General features: G+C 42.2%; 1 protein-coding gene across 1 annotated transcript; it reads left to right on the forward strand.

Annotated features, from left to right (window-relative positions):
- Positions 1-2474: 2474 nt before the first annotated feature.
- Positions 2475-19391, forward strand: maf1b (MAF1 homolog, negative regulator of RNA polymerase III b). The gene is made up of 8 exons (XM_014180640.3): positions 2475-2989; positions 4222-4310; positions 15764-15892; positions 16164-16326; positions 17472-17593; positions 17689-17808; positions 18261-18353; positions 18505-19391. The coding sequence occupies exons 2-8, from the start codon at positions 4228-4230 to the stop codon at positions 18527-18529; spliced, it is 735 nt and encodes a 244-aa protein (XP_014036115.1). The 5' UTR covers positions 2475-2989; positions 4222-4227; the 3' UTR covers positions 18530-19391.
- Positions 19392-22871: the final 3480 nt, after the last annotated feature.

Consider the following 22871-nt stretch of genomic DNA (forward strand, 5'->3'; position numbering starts at 1 on the left):
TCATCTCCCTGTCTGAGTATGTAATACCAACATGTTTCAAGCAGACCACCATAGTCCCTGTGCTCAAGAACACTAAGGTAACCTGCCTAAATGACCACCGACCCGTAGCACTCACGTCTGTAGCCATGAAATGCTTTGAAAGGCTGGTCATGGCTCACATCAACACCATTTATCCCAAAAATGTGGCACCGGGCAACGTGACCGGGAAGATTTTATTTACCGGACATTTGAGAAATTTAACGGACACATCCATATGCATTCAGGTCCGACTTGGCGCAGCCAGCGCCATCAATAAATGAGAGATATTTGCCAAATTTGCCACATTTACATGTATTTAAATACATCCCATAACAAATTACAAAAACACTATTCCTTGTGTTTCCTATTTTATTTATTGTTTTTTAGGCTATTTTCCTAAAACAATAATTGTCCACCTCATGGTTCAGCTGTCGGAGGTTTGAGAACTAAATGCATCAGGGTATTGCATGCATAGGCCTATAGGCTTACTGTAGGTGTCCACTGTATGAAATTAAAATAAAAAATATATATTAAAAAATGGCCTATATAAAGGAAGAGAAGTTTAGGCCTAGCCCCAGAGGGATAGAGAGAAAGATATGCTGGCGGCATGCAATGACACGGACATGCATTTCTTTGGCAGATGGGTACTGCGTCTGCTACATAGATATATATGTATCTGAATATTTTGTATAAATATAATCATTTTATTGTTGGATTATAAGAGTAACTATGGTAAGCCTGAAACACTCTTCCTTACCTTAAGTTCAACTGTCAGAGTCAGTTGGAGCGCCGGTGCACATTGCCTTCATATCATAGGCTTGCAGTAGCTAAAGCTTAATAATATTTTTACATTTTACATTTTAGTCATTTAGCAGACGCTCTTATCCAGAGCGACTTACAGTAGTGAATGCATACATTTCATAATTTTTTTTTTCCTGTGCTGGCCCCCCGTGGGAATCGAACCCACAACCCTGGTGTTGCAAACACCATGCTCTACCAACTGAGCTAATGTGTGGTATGATTGTGTGGTATGATTTTTATGTGTGGTAGTTTATGTGTGGCATGATTGCTAGTTAGCCTATTGCAGATCTGAACAAACGATCCACCTTCCACTATTGTCACTATGAATGGTGCATAGAGGGCTGGATAGATGAAAAGTTAGCACACAGAAAACACTATGAATGCTGGATAGATGAAAGTTAGCACACAGAAAGGATAGCGCATAATACCCTAACTACAGCGCTTGCGTTGTGTGCGCCAGCGTTGCAAAATAAATGTAGAAATCTATATTATTCAATTATTGCACCCACACTGCTCGCGAGCATCTGCTTTGCCAAGGGCCAAAATAGAAGTCAGTTCTATTTGTGACGCAGATCGCGCTGCAAGTCCTGCCTCTCCCATCTCCTCATTGGTTAATAGAAGCAGGTACCCACGTGCAATCTGCTCATTGGTTATACCCACGTGGGTGACAGAAAGACGAATGAGGTCAGTGGCGATAATGCATCTAATTTATGAAAGTTGCCAATCGCAATATAAAGTCAAGAGAAGAAAAAGTCTTGAAGGAGGAGAGATGACTAGAAACGATTCGGTTGACAGTTTTATGTGTGGATTAATTGTCAGAGTAGAGGACCTTGTGCATTTCAGGTACAATAACAACTCAATGTTTATATCCCAGGACAAATTAGCTAGCAACAGCAAGCTAGCTAAATATGACAAATTAGCTAGCTAGCTAAATTGCCATAAATGTTGAATGCTTTTCGACCTGTCCCTAAATTAATGTCATTGGGTCAGAGTTTAAAAAAAAAAAATTTAACCTGTGTGTTGTGATGCGTTTGTTGTGGGGGGATGCACTCCCTCCCGTGTACAATAAACATTTTAAAACACACACAACCCTCCCCAAAGGAAAAAAAAAGTTTGACAACCCTCCCCTACTTTGGACCACCTCTCCCCCGAATAAATTGCGATCTGTCCCTTACCAGTGATGAAATGATCGGAGCTGACTCTATACTGCAAGCTGTGTGTGTTCAGGTCTTGCAGTTTCTTCGCTTTTCTGACAGTTCTTGAGTCTTATGTACTTAGTGTTTCATGATTGCAGGTAATCTGTAAAAAAAAAAAAAAAAATCCCCTGTTGTCATTCCTGCCTTGTTAGAACAGACAAATAACTGTACAGAAATTGACTATGAATCAACTCGTTTTAGGCATTGTTATCATGCAGTTAAGGGTTGCCACTCAGCTTTTGTTGTCGGAAGAATTGATGCCTTTGACTTCCAACAGGGCTGTACGTCGCCTGTCAATCTAGAATTATTAAACGACACACCATTTTGACCAATCATAACCATCAGTGGTTTATAAGGACATGTCAGTCAGCCATTCAGAGCACTACAAAGCGACACTCAATAAGTAGGTGTGGTCCTTGACAATGAAAATGTATATCATGGTTTACAGTGGGCGGGGGTTAAATACAGTGGATTTATTACGTTTTCATCGACGCGGTTGTGTGGTTTGCTTTCAAATGATCAGTATTGCTAATCAAAAATTACACAGGGACTTTGCGAAGTAGATAGAAGCAGTGCAAGGGATCAAGTCGCTTCGAAAAGGCGACTTGATCTGACAGAAACTGTAGCTAGCAAGCTAACGTTAGCTTATCTCGGTAAACGTAAATCTGTCAAAAGGGATGCCGCTGCAATCCAAGTCAGACGGATTCAGGGGATCTTTGGACTTGATGTCGTCTCATTTAATCGGCATAAGAAGTGTTTCGATAAAAGCTTTAACGATAAATCAATCTCGTACGAGTATCTTTTTAAATTGCTGAAGTTTAGGGACTAACTGCTCTGACACAGTCAGTGCTTGCTAGCTAACTTGCATAACAACAACAAATCTGTTGCGCGTCGTTACCCGCTAAGAGAAACATCATCAGTGAAATTTGTAAAGACATTTCAGTTTCACAAAGAGCGTCGACGCGTTATCTTTGGTAAGAAGAACGTTTGTGTGAAATGTGTAGATTAGCTAGCTACTGTAGCCAACTACCTAGCAAACAGAGGTTTAGTGGGGGATGGGGTCAGCTAGACAGAAAGGGGTTGGTCGTTTTTTGTTTACTTTCCATATTTCCCCACGGGGTGTCCCAATAGAATTAGGAATTAGAATACTTAATAATCTTTGGTTGCCCCCCTATGCTTATTAAATGGGCCAGTGGAATCAGACACTAAACAGTGTAATGTAACTAACAAATTTATCTGGGGGTGCAGCTACTGTAGCTATATCAAATATCATCATTGAGCTTTGAGGCTAGAATTCGTAACATATATGTTTTGCAAATTCGTAACATAATACGAATTGTAATTCATATCATATGAAATGGGTGATGGGTTCCACAAACTGACAGTGGTGGAAAAAGTACCCAATTGTCATACTTGAGTAAAAGTAAAGATACCTTAATAGAAAATGACTCAAGTAAAAGTCACCCAGTAAAATCCTACTGGAGTAAAAGTAAAACAAAGTTTGGGTTTTAAATATACTTGTGTAGTAAAAGTACAAATAATATCAAATTCCTTATATTATGCAAACCAGATGGCAGATTTTTTTTTATTTTTTTTTTATTTATGGATAGCCAGGGGCACACTCCAACAGACTTAATTTACAAACAAAGCATTTGTGTTTAATGAGTCTGTCAGATCAGATGCAGTAGGGATGACCAGGGATTTTCTCTTTAAGTGTGTGAATTAGACCATTGTCCTGTCCTGCTAAGCATTCAAAATGTTAAGTACTTTTGGGTGTCAGGGAAAATGTGTGGAGTAAAAAGTACATTATTTTCTTCAGGAACGTAGTGAAGTAGAAGTAAAGGTAAAACTCATCAAAAATATGAATAGTAAAGATATCCAAAAAAACTACTTTAAAGAATTTTTACTTAAGTACTTTACACCACTGCAAACTAATACATACCTTAGGAAAGTAACATATTTTACTAAATGGAGTATCTCGGATTTACTTACAGAATTATACAAAATGCTCTGAGACCAGGTTGCATCCACATATTGCTGCAAACCTACTTCACTGGGCAAATTTGCTCAACCTGCCCCTGCCAAGTAGATTAATAACGATAACATTTATTTCATACGCCCCATTTTCCCACTAAGGAAGCCGTGAAAAAGTATTATTGAATGGCTGATGGACTGTCTATTTTAACGTTTCCCTTTCCTTTCACAGGCAGCAATGAAACTGTTAGAAAACAGCAGTTTTGAAGCCCTGAGCTCTCAACTCTGTGTTGAAACGGGAGAGTCTCGCATCCTTGGAAGGTAATTACCATAACAGCACTAGACCAGCATCATCAGTCGATCAAATTACCTCATATCTAATCACTTGTCACAGAGTGTTTTGTAAAGCCTGCGTTACAGTTGCATGACTACCACATAAAGTACCATTCAAAAGTTTGGACGCACCTACTCATTCAAGGGTTTTTCTTAATTTTTTACTATTTTCTACATTGTAGAATAATAATGAAGACATCAAAACTATGAAACAGAATCATGTAGTAACCAAAAAAGTGTTAAACAAATCAAAATATATTTGAGATTCTTCAAAGTAGCCACCCTTTGCCTTGATGACAGCTTTGCACTCTCAACCAGCTTCATGAGGTAGTCAACCTGGAATGCATTTCAATTAACAGGTGTGCCTTGTTAAGTTAATTTGTGGAATTTCTTTCCTTAATGCGTTTGAGACAATCAGTTGTGGCAAGATAGGGGTTGGTATAGAGAAGATAGCCCTATTTGGTAAATGACCAAGTCCATATTATGGCAAGAACAGCTCAAATAATCAAAGAGAAATGACAGTCCATCATTACTTTAAGACATGAAGGTCAATAAATACGGAAAATGTAAATTACTTTTAAAGTTTCTTCAAGTGCAGTCGCAAAAACCATCAAGTGCTATGATGAAACTGGCTCTCATGAGGACCGCCACAGGAAAGGAAGACCCACAGTCACCGCTGCTTCAAAGGATAAGTTCAGTAGGGTTACCAGCCTCAGAAATTGCAGCCCAAATAAATGCTTCAGAGTTCAAGTAACAGACACATCTCAACATCAACTGCGTGAATCAGGCCTTCATGGTCAAATTGCTGCAAAGAAACCACTACTAAAGGACACCAATAAGAAAAAGACTTGCTTGGGCCAAGAAACACGAGCCAATCAGTTGTGTTGTGATAAGGTAGGGGTGGTATACAGAAAATAGCCCTATTTGGTAAAAGACCAAGTCCATATTATGGCAAGAACACCTCAAATAAGCAAAGAGAAACAACAGTCCATCATTACTTTAAGACATGAAGGTCAGTCAATATGGATGATCTCAACATGTGTGGTTCCAACCGTGAAGCATGGAGGAGGAGGTGTGATGGTTTGGGGGTGCTTTGGTGGTGGCACTGTCTGATTTATTTAGAATTCAAGGCACACAACCAGCATGACTACCACAGCATTCTGAAGCGATACGCCATCCCATCTGGTTTGCCCTTAGTCCCACTATCATTTGTTTTTCAACAGGACAATGACCCAACAAAACTCAAGGCTGTGTAAGGGCTATTTGACCAAGAAGGAGAGTGATGGAGTGCTGCTTCAGATGACTTGGCCTCCACAATCACCTGACCTCAACCCAGTTGAGATGGTTTGGGATGAGTATTACCGCAGAGTGAAGGAAAAGCAGCCAACAAATGCTCAACGTATTTGGGAACTCCTTCAAGACTGTTGGAAAAGCATTCCAGGTGACGCTGTGAAAGCCAACTGACATTTACTCCTAAGGTGCTGACCTGTTGCACCCTCTACAACCACTGTGATTATCATTATTATTTGACCCTGCGTGTCATCTATGGAGGTTTGAGTATCTTGGCCATGTAGTGTTATAATCTCCACATTTTTGGCCACCGATTTGCCGAATTTATATATATTTTTTTAACTAGGCAGGTCAGTTAAGAACACATTCTTATTTTCAATGACGGCCTAGGAACGGTGGGTTAACTGCCTTGTTCAGGGGCAGAACGACAGAATTTTACCTTGTCAGCTTGGGAATTCAATCTTGCAACCTTACGGTTAACTAGTCCAGCGCTCTAACCACCTGCTTTACATTGCACTCCACGAGGAGCCTGCCTGTTATGCGAATGCAGTAAGAAGCCAAGGTAAGTAGCTAGCTAGCATTAAACTTATCTTATAAAAAAAACAATCAGAATCACTAGTTAACTACACGTGATTGATGATATTACTAGTTTATCTAGCCTGTTGCATATAATCGATGTGGTGCGCATTCACGAAAAAGAACTGTCGTTGCTCCAACGTGTACCTAACCATAAACATCAATGTCTTTCTGAAAATCAATACACAAGTATATATTTTTAAACCTGCATATTTAGTTAATATTGTCTGCTAACATGAATTTCTTATAACTAGGGAAAATGTGTCACCTCTGCAACAGAGTCAGGGTATATGCAGCAGTTTGGGCCGCCTGGCTCGTTGCGAACTGTGTGAATACTATTTCTTCCTAACAAAGACAGCCAACTTCGCCAAACGGGGGATGATTTAACAAAAGCGCATTTGCGAAAAAAGCACAATCGTTACACGATTGTACCTAACCATAAACATGAATGCCTTTCTTAAAATCAATACACAAGTATATATTTTTAAACCTGCATATTTAGCTAAAAGAAATCCAGGTTAGAAGGCAATATTATTAACTAGGTGAAATTGTGTCAGTTCTCTTACATTCATTGCACGCAGAGTCAGGGTATATGCAACAGTTTGGGCCGCCTGGCTCGTTGCGAACTAATTTGCCAGAATTTTACGTAATTATGACACAACATTGAAGGTTGTGCAATGTAACAGGAATATTTAGACTTAGGGATGCCACCCGTTAGATAAAATATGGAACGGTTCCGTATTTCACTGAAAGAAAAAAAACCGTTTTCTTTTCGAGATGATAGTTTCCGGATTCGACCATATTAATGACCTAAGGCTCGTATTTCTGTGTGTTTATTATAATAAGTCTATGATTTGATAGAGCAGTCTGACTGAGCGGTGGTAGGGACCAGCAGGCTCGTAAGCATTCATTCAAACAGCTCTTTCGTGTGTTTTGCCAGCAGCTCTTCATTGCGCTGTTTATGACTTCAAGCCTATCAACTCCCAAGAAAAGGCTGGTGTAACTGATGTGAAATGGCTAGCTAGTTAGCGGGTGCGCGCTAATAGCGTTTCAAACGTCACTCGCTCTGAGACTTGGAGTAGTTGTTTCCCTTGCTCTACATGGGTAACGCTGCTTTGAGGGTGGCTGTTGTCGATGTGTTCCTGGTTCGAGCCCAGGTAGGAGCGAGGAGAGGGATGGAAGCTATACTGTTACACTGGCAATACTAAAGTGCCTATAAGAACATCCAATAGTCAAAGGTATATGAAATACAAATCGTATAGAGAAATGTTCCTATAATAACTACAACCTAAAACTTCTTACCTGGGAATATTGAAGACTCATGTTAAAAGGAACCACCAGCTTTCATATGTTCTCATGGTCTGAGCAAGGAACTTGAACGTTAGCTTTTTTACATGGCACATATTGCACTTTTACTTTCTTCTCCAACACTGTTTTTGCATTATTTAAACCAAATTGAACATGTTTCATTTATTTATGAGGCTAAATTGATAATATAATACATAAATACTAAGTTAAAATAAGTGTTCATTCAGTATTGTTGTAATTGTCATAACAAAAGGCTTTTTTTTTTTACATTGGCCGATTTTAAATCGGTATCAGCTTTTTTGGTCCTCCAATAATCGGTATCGGCATTAAAATCATAATCGGTCGACCTCTAGCTACCGTGCTTCTACATCTGCATTGCTTGCTGTTTGGGGTTTAGGCAACCCTGTTGTTTCTGTATAGCACTTTGTCATCGGCTGATGTTAAATGGGCTTTATAAATACATTTGATTGATTGAAGCTGGTTGAGCGAATGCCAAGAGTGTGCAAAGCTATCATCAAGGCAAAGGGTAGCTACTTTGAAGGATATAAAATATATATACATTTTGTTTAACACTTTTGGTTACTACATAATTCCATGTGTTATTTCATAGTTTGTCTAAACTAATATTCTACAATGTAGAAAATAGTAAAAATAAAAACTCTTGAATGAGTAGGGTTCCAAATTTTTGAATGGTACTGTAGGTTCAAATTTTTAACCGTGACTAAATGTACTGTCCTTTAGTAGGCCTGGGTGTGAACCGCAAGTGCATGGTGACAGATGGAACTGTAGGCTGCTACTACTACAGGGTCAGCTGTTCATGGACTATAACACACCCCTCACCCTACCTCCTCTGTGGATGGTGCATGCATTCTGTGCCTCTCTTCAGGGGTGTGTTTCTTATTGGGTTAATAGGCTCTATTTTAAAAGGCAAGCATAACACTTTGAGGCTCTCTGGGAGCATCAACAAAACCATACAGCCTATGAAGGGTAAAGTCACACCTGAGGACACTGCATATGTAAACACAGAGGTAAACAATAAACTGTCGGAATAATATGGTCAACTGAACTCCCACAGAGGTGTCTCTGTGCTAAAGATGTGGTGTAGGCTACCTGAAAAGTGCCTGAGCAGGACCAGATGAGGCAATATTGGGTTTTATGCAATAGAATTGCCATAGGATTTGAGCCCTAATCCACATCAAGCCCTGTAGTGATTACTGGTAATATGGACAATTTTGCTAAGGTGGTGTAATCTCTCACAAAAAGTATTGATCCCTTAGGATGGTGGATGAGTGTTTTGCAACGGGGGTAGATTTACTAAACTGCAGCAGGCATTGAGGTAACAGTAGGAGCAGGGATTTTACAAAGGACTGTAGGTTGTGGAACCAGTGGGAACGGTGCAGGTGGTGGTGACCCCTTTCATGGTTCTGACCCATGGGGGCAGTCTGACCCAGGACAGGGTGTCCTCTAACAGGCCTGTGTGGCTATTTTTATACTGTAATGGGGAGTGGTATGGAGCATACACACGCTCACAGCTGGGCACTGATGGTGTTTAGCCTGCTGCTTACTGGATTAGTATGGCCCATGATGGCACAATTTGACTCTGAGGCTAACTCTTTCCACCCCAATAAAAGCCAAAGTCTGCAATTACTCAGAAATATACAACTGGACCCATAATGATACAAAAGAGCAGGCAGTCACATGTTTGAGGTTCACATTCTATCATAGTTTTCCATAGAATGACTTTCTGGATACGTTTTTTTATTTAACCAGGAAGTCTGTTACAAATAGACCTACACAAACAACTATCCTATATAGCAGGGGTGGGCAAACATTTTGGCTCGATGGCCACATCGGGATTTTGAAATCCGCATTTTTGGGGGGGACCAATTGTTTGTTAAAATCAAGTGGTGCAGCAGTCCAAGGCACTGCATCGCAGTGCTTGAGGCATCACTACAGACCCGGGTTCGATCCCAGGCTGTGTCACAGCTGGCAGTGACTGGGAGGAGAGGGTTTGGCAGGCCGAGATTTCCTTGTCCCATCTCGCTCTAGCGACTCATGTGGCGGGCCAGGTGCGAGCACACTGACACGGTTGCCAGGTGTACGGTGTTTCTTCTGACACGTTGGTGCGGCTAGCTTCTGGGTTAAGCGGGCATTGTGTCAAGAAGGAGTGCGGCTTGGCTGGGTGGTGTTTCGGAGGACGCACGGGTCTCGACCTTCGCCTCTCCCGAGTCTGTATGAGAGTTGCAGCAATGGGACAAGACTATAACTACCAATTGGATACCATGAAATGTTTTTTTACTTTATTTTTTTATAATTTTGTAAAAAATAAATAAATTATAAATGTCTCGCGGGCTGAATTGAAGTACCCGGTGGTCCGGAAATGGCCCGCGGGCCGTACTTTGCCGCCCGCTATATAGCCTAATTTGGCATTTATTCACAACTAGGCCTAACTACACCCACACTTTTAGCAAAACTTTTTATGCCAACCTTTCTACAGTTTTGATCTCCAGCCATCCCTATTTGTTCAATGTTTAAAAAAAATCTGTTTGTGGCCCGATTCAGGAAACTAGGCATTTGTCGCAAGTCACGACTTCACAGGAGAGCCGTTTTGAATGTAATTAAAACATTTTGGGCAAAACGTGTTTTTTGGCAGAAATGAAGTGTACTGCTAATGTTAGCTGGCTGGCTCCCTAGCTGAAGTTATTTGTTTCCCCAGAGTTGTTTGCTTTTCTAGTTAGAGCCTAATGTTAGCTAGCTAACATTGGACCTGGTTGGTTAGCTCCCAGCACTGTGGAATTGTTGGCACGTTGTTCATTGTTGTTTAACTAGCTAACGTTAGCTGGCTGGCTCGTTAGCTAACATTACGTGACATGTGTGATCTTAAACATTGTTTACATAGCTAGCTATATGTCTTAACATTCTGTATACCCGCCTTCACTTAACCCCTAAAATAAAGCAGCTTAATTGAATTTTAAACCCCAAATCTATTTTGCATGGAGAAACAACCTGTCATTCAAACTTTGAATATCTGGGTTTTCCATTTTCACAATGACTGCATTTAATCAGTGGACACCACTTGTTTTTATTACAACACACCTGTCATTGTTTTCTTTACTAAAGTAGAGGTTTATTGTTAAAGGTACTGCATAGGAGTAAACATATTTTTTTGTGAGCGATAGCAGTTGTATAGCCTAAGTAAGTAGCAGAAATGTGCAGAAAGTAGTTTTGAATGCATTTTATTTAAGGGAAACCATAAGTCTTGAACTTTTTGGGCAACAGTGATATTATTATATACTGTACAATGGGGAATTCAACAACAAAATTCTAGTCTTCTCCCTTTTTTTTAACCATTGCCCCCACCCACAAGGTGTATAAATAAGAATAAAATAGGATGGATACAAAACAAAAACATGAAGAACATAAATCAATCAACTGTAATTAGCACATGTAGGACAGTATGCAAGTGTGTGTGCATGGACTTTGCAGATGTATTTCTCACATGTGCAGCACATAGTATTTGTTCTACAGTCCTTCTTTGGGGGGCAGAATTGGCATCTCCTCCTCTTACCTGCCCCAGCTGCAGCCTCCGGTGGATCAGGACAAGATTCAGCCACCTGAACAGCTTTCACAAGCGCTGCAGAGGCTGCTGTGCCGGGGAGGCGCTCCCTTCTTTGAAGGTGTGGGGTTACAAGTGCCTTTCCCAGCTTCTCCAGGAACACCCTCTTTTTCCACTTATCAGGTATCCAGGTAGGGTTGATCTTGTTCCATATCACGAAGGCATTGTATGAGGACACATCAATGATGTTATGGAAAATGACCAGGGGCCAGCGGGCAGTCATCCTCCTGCAGCTGTAAGTTCCAATCATCTTGTCCAGGTTGTCCACGCCTCCTTTGTAGTACTCCAGGATGATGGCGGGCTTCCTGTCCTCACGATCACTGATCTCAGCCGTTTTGTGCAGTGTGCTCAGAAGGACCACATTCTTGTGCCTCTTTGGGAGTTAAGAAACTAGAGTGGTGGTCAGGGTGGAGGCAAACTTTGAGACGGTCTCTCTCTCTCTCTCTCTCTCTCTCTCTCTCTCCCCCTTGTTGCGAGGACTGCAGGGTGGAGCTCAGACTTGTTCTTTCTAACTGTGCCAACCATGGTGATCTTCCTCTTCAGGAGCTGCTGGCTGAGTTCATAAAAGGTGAAGAAATTGTCACATGTGACATTGTGCCCCCTCAGTCCATCTGTCACATTAAGCACAACCCGCACCCCCTGGTTCTTCTCCGGGCCTCCACTGGTCGGCTTCCCTGTGTGGACTTGCATCTTCCAATTGCTGGGCATATACTTCCAGAAAGGACAGCGACCTTTTGACAAAAGAGATTATCATTAATTTGTATCAGTGTCACAGAAAACAATCACAAATCAATGATATTATAGCAATACATAATAAATGAACAGTGAATCACTTCCAGTTGAAGTCAGAAGTTTACATACACTTAGATTGAAGCAATAAACTCATTTTTCAAACACTCCATAAATTCCTTGTTAACAAACTATAGTTTTGGCAAGTTGGTTAGGACATCTACTTTGTGCATGAAAAGTAATTCTCAACAATTGTTTACAGACAGATTATTTCACTGTATCACAATTCCAGTGGGTCAGAGGCTTACATACAAAGATGACTGTGTTTAAACAGGTTTGAAAATTCCAGAAAATGTCATGGCTTTAGAAGCTTCTGATAGAATAATTGACATCATCGGAGTCAATTCGAGGTGTACCTGTGGATGTATTTCAAGGTCTACCTTCAAACTCAGTGCCTCTTTGCTTGACATCATGGGAAAATCAAAAGAAATCAGCCAAGACCTCAGAAAAAAATTGTAGACCTCTACATCTCTGGTTCATCCTTGGGAGCAATTTCCAAACTCCTGAAGGTACCACGTTCATCTGTACAAACAATAGTACGCAAGTATAAAGACCACGCAGCCGTCCTACCGCTCAGGAAGAAGACCCGTTCTGTCTCCTAGCGATGAATGTACTTTGATGCGAAAAGTGTAAATCAATCCCAGATCAACATCAAAGGACCTTGTGAAAATGCTGGAGGAAACAGGTACAAATGTATCTATACCCACAGTAAAACAAGTCCCATATCGACATAACCTGAAAGGCCTCTCAGCAAGGAAGAAGCCACTGCTCCAAAACCGCCTTAAAAAAGCCAGACTACGGTTTGCAACTGCACATGGGGACAAAGATCGTACTTTTTTGAGAAATGTCCTCTGGTCTGATGAAACAAAAATAGAACTGTTTGGCCATAATGACCATCGTTATGTTTGGAGGAAAAGGGGGAGGCTTGCAAGCCAAAGAACACCATCCCAACCGTGAAGCATGGGTGTGGCAGCAGCATGTTGTTGGGGTGCTTTTGTTGCAGGAGAGACTGGTGCACTTCACAAAATGGATGGTGGCATGAGGCAGGAAAATTTTGTGGATATATTGAAGCAACATCAAGGCATCAGTCAGGAAGTTAAAGCTGGGTCGCAAATGAGTCTTCCAAATGGACAATGACCCCAAGCATACTTCCAAAGTTGTGGCAAAATGGCTTAAGGACAACGATGTCAAGGTATTGGAATGGCCATCAAAGCCCTGAGCTCAATCCCCTAGAAAATGTGTGGGCAGAACTGAAAAAGTGTGTGCGTACAAGGAGGCCTACTTACCTGACTCAGTTACACCAGCTCTGTCAGGAGGAATGGGCCAAAATTCACCCAACTTATTGTGGGAAGCTTGTGGAAGGCTACCTGAAACGTTTGACCCAGGTTAAACAATTTAAAGGCAATGCTACCTAATACTAATTGAGTATGTAAACTTCTGACACACTGGGAATGTGATAAAACAAAAAAGCTGAAATAAAAATCACATTCTGACATTTCACATTAAAATAAGTGGTGATCCTACCTGACCTAAGACAGGGAATTTTTACTAGGATTAAATGTCATGAATTGTGGAAAACTGAGTTTAAATGTATTTGGTTGAGGTGTGTAAACTTCCAACTTCAACTGTACAATACAGATATGAAATAAAAATGTACCTCTGAATGGAACCAGTTGCTCATTCACTGTTACTTCAGGCCCAGGGTTGTAGAGGTGTGGCAGACGCTCCACCCACTTCTCCCAGACCTCTCTTATGGCCGCCAGTTTGTCTCTCACACGTCTTGCAGGTCTTGACTCGCGGCTATCAAATCGTAGCATTCTTGAGAAAGTGTGCAAGACTCCGTGGCATCTTGGCACGGAAAATCACCCTTCCACTCGCTGCATCCCAGAGTCTACATGTAGCCTCGCCTCGGGACCTGTACACATCTGCTAAGATTAGCAGCCCTATGTTGGCACGCAGGTCAATCTCATCCATCCTTTTCCAATTGTCTCCATATTTACGGAAACCCTTCAAATTCGTAATCTCCAGGAAAAAAAATGTTCGATGGCTGGTGTGATGAACATGTAGAATGTTGAGCCGATGTCCTAGGCATGGGCAATTGCATGGCTTGTGGGCCCTGGGGTCATCTTTATGACCTTTTGTGCTGCCATCCTGCCCTGGTTGTCATGGTGACAAGGACCATATTTTGCTGTTCTGACACAAATGTCTCTCTCAGCTTGGGGGATTTCTTCCCCATCCTCTTCAGATACCTCCTTCTCTTCAAAAATCATTGTTCTCTTGTTCCTCCTGGACATCTGAAAAAATATGATCTACGACCTGTTGGGCACTGAAACGTGCACTTATGGTTTCAGCAAAGAGAACATTTATAGCCGCTGGCTGCATTCCCCATTAGTAAACAATGCTTTCAATAAATGTTTTGTCTGAAATTGTTTTTATTTTGTCTGAACTTGAGTCGTGGGTTTTTTTCGTGGAGGGGAGATGCTGCACATGCACAATGAAGTGTTTGTGTGCAACCGATTGTTTTGTCTGAGTTCAATCTCAATTTGTGTGCGTGTTTTTTTTGTGGCGTAAATGATTTTATAACTGCCGGGTCAAAATTACCCTAAGACAATCTTTGTACCCAAGTGGTGTACAGCTTTCATGGAAATATGAACAAAGGCAATGTTTCACTTTTTCTAATGTTGGGCTCACGCTAGGAAAAGTCATAAAATTTCAAGTTGAAAAAATATAATTTAGGGGGTTTTCTCTGCTGTTTAAACATAGTGGTGGGTCATTTTTTTACCCATAAGACAACACAAGGGGTAAGCTAAAGTGTACTGTTAGCTAGCTAACGTTAGCTAGCTGGCTCCTTAGCGAAGGTTATTATTCGTTTCCCAGAGCTGTTTGCTTTTCTAGTTAGAGCGTAATGTTAGGCATTGTTGGCACTTTGTTCATTGTTGTTTAACTAGCTAACGTTAGCTGGCTGACTTGTTAGCTAACGTTACGTGGCGTGTGTACAACACCCATTGAATATGGCCGGTGTCAGTAAACATCTGCAAAAAAGTGTCATGAAATTGTTGCCAGTAGAGCTGGTTAGACTGTTTCATGTTATCCAGAGGTAAACAAATCATCGGCCAGAGCGTCAAGTGTGCGCTCCGAGATGGGTGGGGCTAATGCTTTAGAGGGTGTGATCGATGCTGAATGGGTGTAGACAAAGAGCTCTTCACTAGATACCAAAACATTCAAAGGCCATTTTCTCAAAAGTGAGTTTACAAGTTGATCAACTTTCAAGGCAGAATTACTTTCCCATTGTTCCTCAAATGCAGTGTATGACATACCATTTTGTAGCTCTGAGTCTCTACTTTGATCCAATGTTAAAAAAAACAACAAAAAAAACATTTTGCTACATAAGACCTACTCAATCCAGGTGGTGAGTCACATTTGTCTGTTAATGGAAACTAGGCCAGTCATGTGACACCCACCCACCTGACCTTTGCTCCTTCCTATAATTAGACTGAGCCGCAGTGTGTCTCTGAGCCAGAGTTTGAGTTGCACAACCTCTTCTCTTGCATAACTAAGGTTGGGGGGAAAATAAACATGACCAGACCAGACCCTGCACCACTCCCTCAACCTAGTGCCATTCCATCCACATCCCTCAAATAGAACTCAATGAAACAGACAACAGAGACTTGTTCAAAGCAATAAACACAAAGAAACATACAATGTGGGAGGGCCAGTGGATGAAATACTATACAGTTTGCGTTATTGAATTAGGAACATGATTACTTTGAGGCAATACCCATGTCCTCCGCAGTCAGATTTAAAGGAATTCCACTTTTAATACAATGCCAACAGTTTAACTCTGGGTTTTCTCTCTCTTTAGGATCGAGAGCTACTCCTGCAAGATGGCTGGTGATGACAAGCACATGTTTAAGCAGTTCTGCCAGGAAGGGGAACCGCATGTCCTAGAGGCCCTCTCGCCCCCCCAGTCCAGCGCCACCAGCCCACCCCAGTAAGTACCACAGCCACACAATGTTTGCATAACACAGGTCTGACCACTAGGAACGTAACAGGGGGAGGGACTACCTGTTTTTGTTTTCCATTGTGAAAAATGTTCCTACAGTGTGCACTAATGAATACTACTCTGTAGATACTGGTGTCGTAGATACACTATCAGTCTTATGTGGCACATGAATGGAGAATAATATTTTTTACTTCCCAACCAAATAACTCCACTCTCTCTCTCCCTTGCGCCCTCTACTTATCTCCATTGTTTTGCACAGACTGGGGAAGAGCAGTGAGGATGGTGAGAACCCTCTGAGTGACAAGTGTTGCAGGAAGACGTTGTTCTACCTCATCACCACGCTCAACGAGTCATTCAGGCCCGACTACGACTTCAGTGCAGCTCGGGGCCACGAGTTCAGCCGGGAGCCCAGCCTCAACTGGGTCAGTAGCACTACCTCTGTTCCTCTCATGATTAGACCACATTGGGATGACTTTAAACCAGCCCAATTAAAACGGCCGTTCAAGCCTAATTTCAGAATTGCTCACATACTCATATGCAGATGCTCTGACTCATTCCATGCAAGTCCCGGAAGCACATTGTTACTAAGCCATACACATAAGGGGAAGATAGTGAATTTTCTACAAGGGGCTTATAGAATATCACAGGCTATAAGATAGGTGTCATGCTCAATTCCTGGAGGACCGTGTGTCTGCTGGTTCCTTTTCTATCACCTTTCAGTTTGTCTAATTAAGACTGACAACCAAGTGACTAATCAATAACCTTTAATTATAACCTAACTAATAAATAATCTTAATTGATCAATCAAGTACAACGGAGGCCTTTCAGGAATTGAGTTTGACACCGCTGCTGTGAAGGCCTTTGCAGACTGTACGATTTTAGCCGTAGGCTCTGGCAAAGTTCTCAGTGTCAGATTGGTTTTGCCTTTGTCGTGTAGTGTGGCTAGTTTTACGAGCTGATCCCGGTGACTGACCAATAGGAACACGGCCGGCACAGAGTATGCACACAATAATACGATTATTGTGAAAAGTCATATTCGTATAATAGTTTGAAACTTTTACATGCTGTGCAAGAATAATGATTTCCCTAATAATCATCTTGTTTAGGCTACCTGGTGGGATTTTGAGGAATGCACAAAATCACCAGTCAAAATAAACGTTCTACCACAGCGACCATGTTATTTTGGGGAAGCCTATTTGAGTTTGGACAAAAAGTTTGTATGTGAACTTTTTCTAAGATGTATTCTTTCAGTTTTTCCAAACACACTTCACTCGCGCATAAGCATAGAGTGAGGCTTGTGTTGCTGGTGTTGGCACATGCACAGGTCAAATACACCTCTGCAGTTGACAGCCTATGTCGGCTGACGTAGCCTCGCAAGCCAATTGCAGACCTGAAGAAAGTCGTACAATCTGGCCAGGTTAATATCAAGATTTTAATTTGGTAACATCGCACAGTGACGTGATAATCGTAGAAGTCTGAATCCGACATGCAGCAAAGGCCTTAAGAGGTCTATTCATCTGTAAGGAGAATGAGAAGTTGTAATGATTGTGTGCCGTGCCTCCTCCAGGTGGCGAATGCAGTAAACAGCAGCCTGTACTCATCAGTTGGAGTGGAGTTCAATTCCCTGGGGCCAGAGCTGTGGAACTTCATCGACCAGGAAATTAGCCTGCAGGAATGTGACATATACAGGTGTGTGTGTGTGAAGGTACATGTACAGTATGTTTTCTGATTCTTGTTTGCTGCCAGTATATGAAGTATATTTATATGTCCCTCTTTGTCCTCAGCTACAACCCTGACCTGGACTCAGACCCCTTTGGTGAGGAAGGCAGCCTCTGGTCCTTCAACTACTTCTTCTACAACAAGAGGCTGAAGAGGATTGTATTCTTCACCTGTCGCTCCGTCAGGTGAGCAGCCACAGCAGACCTCACTCTCTCTCCATGCAATCTTTGACAAAACATATGAGTTTGTTAGTTCTACAGCCAGTATGAAATAGTTGGTGGCCTGTGGATTAATTTCTATGGTCCATCATGTATGTTATAAAATCAGAAAATCTGTCTCGCGTTGCTGGTATGAATTGCTCACACCAAACCAGCATATTCTACTGGTTCTGGGGGGGGTGGCTTTCACTATACAGCAGCAGGAGTTGATTGGGCTTGATGTGCCGAGGCAGCTGGTACACAACCTAAAGCCTGTCTGGTCTCATGTGGTATGGGAGTGTAATCCATTACCAGGAGGACGAAAGGCTAGGGAAGGGGACCTAACAGATCAACTCCAAAAGCAATCTGTCAACCAGAGAAAACCGATGTACCGGTATGTTTGAATAAGCAGTCATGATATTTCTGCTTTATTTCCAAAGTGTCCTGAGTGGGTACGGCCGCGGTTGTCTTGACAATGAGTTGGACATGGAGCTGAATGATGATGAGGAGATAGAGGGATTCACTGAGGACAGGTGGGATCGTGTTACGATAATGTTACTACCGGCTTATACTCTAGTGCACAAATGGGCCTCAGTCTTACATATATACTTTTATCAGTGCATGTGTGTTTTGTGTCTAGACAGAGACGTGATTGACACTACCTTGTTCTCTCCTTGTCTGCAGGTTCCCCAAAGCTCTCTGTGTCTAACGCTCTCCCGATGGAAGACAAGCCCATGCAGGCCAAATATGTAGGCCTATACATCCTCCCCGTTTGTTTTCTTTTCATCTGTTTTTTTTTTCTCTCTGTCTCAATGTTTTGTAGAGCCAGAAAGCCGTTTGCTCATTTAGAGGAAGGATATCCCGACAAGTGCATGTTTCACATCAGCTGGATCAAAACCATACCGTGAAGGACATTTTTGAAATGCCCATGGTATCTAGAGTCTCCCGTTTACTGTGATCTTTATCCTCCATCATGGTCCCTGACCTAAGAACTGACCCTATGCCTGGTCATTTGATGGAAGGACCTTCCTCTGAACCGCAAGGCCTTTCGAACCACGTCCTCGACTCCAAACCAGCCTCTGCTTGGACGCTGGACTCTGAAAGAAACCGTCCCAAGACCTATTGGACTGGTCTTGGACGTTTTATGGTCAAGAGAGACCATGGACAGCTAACCCTGACAAGCACATTTTCTTTTATTGAAGATCCCACCAAATGTCAGAAATCACTAAGTGAAGATGATTAAGTCCACAGTTCAACTCCGTCATTAATGAAAGGGGAGGGGCTAATTACATCTGTGTAGGTCCAATCTCACGCTGCCACACTGGGTAAAGGGTGGTACAACGAGCCAATCCGATTGAGTCTATCCAGCTGATTTCCATTTGACTTTTTCCTCCTAGGTGTGGCTTATGTTTGACAGTGACGTTACTGTGAGAACTGAACTTTCATAGCACCGTGTATTGAAACATGCAGCATTAGTAGTTAAACCTTGTAATATGTTATGTTGAATCTACTGCAAAAATAATCGATTACAATTTTATTTTTTTAAATGATTAAATATCTACTGCACACGACCTTCTGTGGATCTGAAATTGAGATGACACTGCCAAAGAAGAGCAATACAACATATCACTTTCATGAGACTCACGTCTATCAATAACCATATTCCCTCTGCATAATGTTTCTCTTAGGTTACCTCAATCATGTCGTAAAACCTGTACCCATATTCCACTGCTACAGTCAAAACGCATCCATTTTATTTTATGCTCTGTTAAACTTGAAAGGCTTTGGTTTTAAGAGCTACTGAATGCGGGCAGCAAAGTCAGTTATATTTCCAGTAATTAATGTTCTACAGTATTTTTAGGTCATCGATAAAAGGGTATTTTGACCTATGTTCAGTACCTGTTTTGATTAAACTGAATAAAGTTGTTTGAACCAAAATGTCTTGTCAGAGGAGTGGACACAGGCAACATAATTGCTAATTAAAATGGTTTGAACAGTAGTGACTTGTGATACAGCAGTACAAGATGAGAGAATGTGTCTTTACACATACCTTTTCATAACTAAAATTGTTCCTATGGACATTGAGTGGCGCCTGACCTTTGCATTAAAGAGACAAGGTGTGGCATCAAAAACCCTTGCACATATTACTACAGCACATTGACCTACAAGACATTGGTTACATTTTAACCACTTAATGAATGTGGAAACTACAACTTAATTAATATAAGTCATAAATAGCTGACTTCAGTCTTAAATCATTATGGCAGGTTGAGATGAGATCTTTGTAGACAGTGTTCATCAGTCTAATGTTCCAGGTGATTCAGTATTTAGGTCTGGTTTACTCAAAGATAAAACTCTTATCCCCCCAATTATACCGTCTGCACATGAGCAGTGCTATTGAGGCCTCCATTTTTAAATCAATTTCTTTCTACTTCCGCCCTTGTGGATTTTCTGCCACTAACCCTATTACAGGGGCTGAGTCACTGGCTTACTGGTGTTCTTCCATGCCGTCCCTAGGAGGGGTGCGTCACTTGAGTGGGTTGAGTCACTGACGTGGTCTTCCTGTCTGGGTTGGCGCCCCCCCTTGGGTTGTGCCGTGGCGGAGATCTTTGTGGACTATACTCGGCCTTGTCTCAGGATGGTAAGTTGGTGGTTGAAGATATCCCTCTAGTGGTGTGGGGGCTGTGCTTTGGCAAAGTGGGTGGGGTTATATCCTGCCTGTTTGGCCCTGTCTGGGGGTATCATCGGATGGTGCCACAGTGTCTCCTGACCCCTCCTGTCTCAGCCTCCAGTATTTATGCTGCAGTAATTTGTGTCGGGGGGCTAGGGTCAGTCTGTTATATCTGGAGTATTTCTCCTGTCTTATCCGGTGTCCTGTGTGAATTTAAGTATGCTCTCTCTAATTCTCTCTTTCTCTTTTGGAGGACCTGAGCCCTAGGACCATGCCTCAGGACTACCTGGCATGATGACTCCTTGCTGTCCCCAGTCCACCTGGCCGTGCTGCTGCTCCAGTTTCAACTGTTCTGCCTGCGGCTATAGAACCCTGACCTGTTCACCAGACGTGCTACCTGTCCCAGACCTGCTGTTTTCAACGCTCTAGAGACAGCAGGAGCGGTAGAGATACTCTCAATGATCGGCTATGAAAAGCCAACTGACATTTACTCTTGAGGTGCTGACTTGTTGCACCCTCGACAACTACTGTGATTATTATTATTTGACCATGCTGGTCATTTATGAACATTTTAACATCATGGCCATGTTCTGTTATAATCTCCACCCAGCACAGCCAGAAGAGGACTGGCCACCCCTCATAGCCTGGTTCCTCTAGGTTTCTTCCTAGGTTTTGGCCTTTCTAGGGAGTTTTTCCTAGCCACAGTGCTTCTACACCTGCATTACTTGCTGTTTGGGGTTTTAGGCTGGGTTTCTGTGCAGCACTTTGAGATATCAGCTGATGTAAGAAGGGCTATATAAATACATTTGATTTGAATTTGCTGAGTTGGTAAACAAGCTGAAAAGGTATATACTGCCATGTGGAGTATTTGAACAGGTATAAAGCCAAGGTTTGAGATTTACTTCCAGCTGATCCCTCCTGATGAGCTGAATGGAATTATGTAATCCTTCCTTAACCCATGGAAAGTCCCACCCAGTTGACTACTTAAAAAAAATGGTGAAAATCCTCAATGGCAGTGCCCATGCTAAAACAGGCTTTTGGGCACTAGAGTCCTCTATCATTCTCTATGGGTTTAGTGAGCTCTTTATGGCAAAAGTCACATGATGATCCACCTCCACGCTGTCTCTTGGGTTAGGCCCAGCAATGCTCAATCCATTTTATTTCAATCAGGAAAGAGGCAGAGAACAAAAGGCCTCATAACAATGGTCAACTTTCATAGAATTAATGGAATGGCACAAGAAATACTTATCACCACTGATTTACCTTTTAAATGTTCTTAAATTGGTAAATGTCACCTTAACCTTGGAGACTTGGATCTTGAAGACTGGAGCAAAAGCAGGTAGGATCAGGGGAGAAAAGGACCAGGGCCGGAAAGTCCAGAAGCAGGACTGGGGAAGGGGACACCAAACCAGGCAAGTAGAGGTTGACTTCAGACAGCTGGATGATAAATAGAGGGGCTCAGGACCCCTCATGCAGTGGGGATGAAGCAGAAACATGCATGGTAGCGGGCTAATACCTCCTCCCTCCCTGCACACGTACGTAAGGGTGTTCTCCTTCCTCCCTCTGTGACCTGATTGAAGCCAATGCAGCTGCTAAGGCACAGGTGTCAAACTCATTCCACTGAGGGCTGAGTGTCTGGATTTTCGCTCCGCCCTTGATTGATAAATGAAGGTCACTAATTAGTAAGGAACTCCCCACACCTTGTTGTCTACGGCTTAATTGAAAGGATAAACAAAAAATCTAGGCAATTCCAGACCTCGTGGACTTGATTGGTGTTACACTTTTCCCCCATCCCTAGCAAACACAGCTGATTTAGACTAATTGCATTCTATACTGAAGATCATGATTAGTTGATTATTGGAGTCAAGTGTGTTAGCTAGGGCAAAAGTGACACCAATCAGGCCCCAAGAACTAGTTGCCCAGGCCTGTTGACTAGACCCCCCCCCCTCCCCCTCACAAGGATGGAAGGCTCCAGTTTTCTGCTCCTTCCTCCCTGTGTGAACTTAGTGAAGCCAATGCAAGCACTAAAGGCACAAGTAGCTCACTATACATCAACACAGTGAAAGAAGTTTCCAAGTTGCTGCTCGTGCCCCCCTGTGTGACCTGAGTGAAGCCAATGCCACCTCTAAGGCAGGGTTTTCCAACTCAGGTCTGCCCCCCCCCAGACGTTTCACATTTTGAGTTTTAACCCTAAACTGGCACACCTGATTCAATAAGTCAACTAAACATCAAGTCTTTGACTAATTTACTAATTAATCAGGTGTGCCAGTTTAGCATTAAAACTCAAATGTGAAACGTCTGAGGGGAGAAAGGAGAGGGTTAGGGGAAACCCTGCACTAAGGGACCACACACACTGAATGTGGATCTCATCATTTGCCAT

Source organism: Salmo salar, chromosome 29 (genome assembly GCF_965601325.2).
Source record: "Salmo salar chromosome 29, fSalSal1, whole genome shotgun sequence".
Taxonomy (NCBI): domain Eukaryota; kingdom Metazoa; phylum Chordata; class Actinopteri; order Salmoniformes; family Salmonidae; genus Salmo; species Salmo salar.